Source organism: Dioscorea cayenensis, chromosome 2, assembly GCF_009730915.1.
Source record: "Dioscorea cayenensis subsp. rotundata cultivar TDr96_F1 chromosome 2, TDr96_F1_v2_PseudoChromosome.rev07_lg8_w22 25.fasta, whole genome shotgun sequence".
Classification (NCBI taxonomy): domain Eukaryota; kingdom Viridiplantae; phylum Streptophyta; class Magnoliopsida; order Dioscoreales; family Dioscoreaceae; genus Dioscorea; species Dioscorea cayenensis.
Genome location: NC_052472.1, coordinates 6,515,034 through 6,518,021, shown reverse-complemented (window position 1 = coordinate 6,518,021; position 2,988 = coordinate 6,515,034). Strand labels below are relative to the sequence as shown.

Here is a 2,988-nt window from a genome sequence, read left to right as displayed (position 1 = left end):
CATCATGAAACTACATCTCTTCCAAGCCAACACTTGTACAACTCCAAGTGAGAATCAGGTTGCATAATGAATTCAAAATCTGAAGGTATACATTACTAGAATGCATGATGAATCAGGTTGTACATCATTAGAAGGTATACAAAATCTAAAATCTGAAGTGAGTTAACATATGACAAATGTTATTCCACAACAATCAGCTTGCATCTCTTCATACAATTGGTTTATTCCCATTTAATCCCCTACCACATTTACACATAGACACACACATAAAGATAAGAATTAGGTAAAACTCAGAGAACCCTTAGCAATCCTGCAAACAAAGTAGAAAACATTACTAGAAGTCCATTAAAACATCATCAGAGATTAATTCTTTCTTCATAATTCTACTTTTCCACAATCAATCCAAATTATCCAATACCTTTAACTTTGTACGAAAGATTCTCCAATATCAACACACCAAAACCAATGTAGGTCAAAGTACAAATAAAGTAAATCTTCTTCTTGGCTTCCTCCTCATTAAACTCCAAAACCAAAACCAAAACCCACTGAAATCGAAACCAAGAACAAAACCAAATACAATTGGATTGATTCTGAATGTGAATTTAGGGATTACCTCCCGACAACGACGGCAAGGTTTTAAAATACACAGCAGCCTTCTCCCGCAAGGGAATACAATGGGGGAGAGGCGAGTAGCCTAACCATGCCATCATCTTCGGCCCAGAGGGAACATAGTTGGGGGAAAAACGCTCTAACTGGACAACAGTGGCGGGAAGAAGGGAGAAGAGGGGCAGAGAGAGCTCAAGAGGTGAGAGGAGAGAAACCACCGCCATTGGAAACAGGAAGATTGGCGGAGAAGAGGGATTGGACGATGACCTAAGTTTTCTCTTTGAAAAGAAACCACTTTATTAAATAGTTTGTTCAAAAGTGGTTGCCACATGGGCAACCACGTCATTCGTGCACCAAATTTGGGAAATGAATTCGGTGCGTTTATCATTACTCTTATTTTTTTTATTTCTTCTCCTATTGTACTTTTATTGCAAATTATTATTTTGAATTAATACTTATATTTTTTCATAAAATATTGTATTAAATTAATTCTTGTATTTTTTTTGTTCATTTTAATTTGAATTATTGGATTATTTAGTTTAACAAAAAACTAAAATTCAAAAAAAAAAAAAACCGAACGGTATGAAACCTTTGAATCGAACCGCCAGAACCAAAACCGAAAACAAACCACCAAGAACTTTGCCTAGGTGATTCGATTCTGATTTAAGGTTTCTTTGAACTGTAGTCTGCTGCTCCTGAATCGTAGCCATGTCTATGCTAGCCACACTTAATTGATTCATTAAATTTGATTGAAGGTGACCCTTATTGATTATGTTCATTTCACTATCAATAATTAGGACTAACCCTTTTAAACCCCATCTTAAACAATGGCTACAACCCCAACCCCATCTCATCTTCATCCTTTTCAAACCTTAATCCCCAATCCCATTGAAACCTAAGCTTTGCATCGCCGCGGGAAAGCATTGATTGGGTGGCATTGATTTCAATGTCATAAGATCCTCTCCAACTCCTTCCTCAACTTCCATCACATTCAACTCCATCCCACCTTCTTCGTCACCTCCTTCATCGGCACCATCACCATCACCGCCATCACCATTGCCAATTTCCGCTGATCTCACCACCTCGGTCACCTCCGTCCCCCCTACAACTCCAATGCCCTCTGCAGATCTTGCATCTCCATACCCCCCACCATCAACGCCATCCTCCCAGCCACCAAACACTTGATCCCGATCATCTTCTTCAGCTGCACCACCGTCTCCCTACCCTCCAAATCCATCGTGATCCACCACCTCATCGTAGGTACGCTTATTGTGATCTTGAATCTGATCCTCTTCTTCTTCTCCCCTTCATCATCATCATCATCATCGTCTACCATCACTGCCTCATCATCACCACCCACCATCACTATCTCTTGTTTCTTGATATTGCGTGAGATTGCTGATTTTGTTTAACATCATACTGCGTTGAGGTTACTTGAGAGCACTAATTTAGAGGACTGTCATTTCTACTGAACTGAGTGAATGTGAAATACATTTTCATCTACTTTGATTGTAAAGGTCAATAAAATTCATATGTGTTAGACTTCAGAAAAAATTTCAATGATGAATAGAATATATATATATATATATATATATATATATATATTTCAACACTGCATTATGTCACTTAAGGTTTCAGATATTTGATTGAATGTAGATGTGCCAGAGTTTTGCAAGTAGATCGATGTGATGTGAATTAAGCAACAATCTTAATAGATTAATAACAAATAAACAATCTCAAGCTCTCTTGATGAAGGATAGCAACCTAAACAGAACAAAATTGCAATCACACAAGACACCGAATTTTTACATGGAAAACCCTTAAATCAAAGGCAAAAAACCACGGGTCAATCTTGACCAAGCCAAGCTCCACAATGATCAAATTCAGGGTACAAGAGAGTCTCAAGAACAAGCATAAATAAGAAAAATACAACTTGACCAAAACAATAGCTAAAACAAGCTATATCGGAAGCAAAAGCAATATTCTGCAGCTTCTGTTTTGACCCTCATATCTCGAGCTAGAAGAAGCCAAATCACAAACCGTCTAGTGAAAATCAAGCTCTGCAAGTCCCGAACATGGCCACAAAATTTTAGCTCAATCAGACTTCGTTTGACCCTCCAAACACCAGCTTGAAGTTGCTGCCCCTGTCAAATCCGAACCTGAGAAAATCTGTCGTTATTCCCTTTGCCGCTGCTATATCTCTCCAGATTTTTCACTCTCTTAACCCTAATATGATGGAAAACACTTAATAAAGTGAACCCTAATGGGCTTGGACCATTTAGGCTTTTCTCCACATAGGAAGGGAGCCCAATACCCAACACGATTGAGGTTTCATTTTGGCATTTCAGTAATAATTTGCAATTAGTACAAGCATGGAGTTTT

The 2,988-nt window shown here is 38.3% G+C and overlaps 1 protein-coding gene across 1 annotated transcript; it reads right to left on the bottom strand.

The window, feature by feature from the left end:
• Positions 1–290: 290 nt before the first annotated feature.
• LOC120272162 (multiple organellar RNA editing factor 3, mitochondrial-like) lies at positions 291–1,316 on the bottom strand. The gene is made up of 4 exons (XM_039278925.1): positions 1,224–1,316; positions 648–884; positions 419–545; positions 291–310 (listed from the first exon to the last, which is right to left on the bottom strand). Exons 1-4 carry the CDS (start codon positions 1,314–1,316, stop codon positions 291–293), a joined length of 477 nt encoding a protein of 158 aa, XP_039134859.1.
• Positions 1,317–2,988: the final 1,672 nt, after the last annotated feature.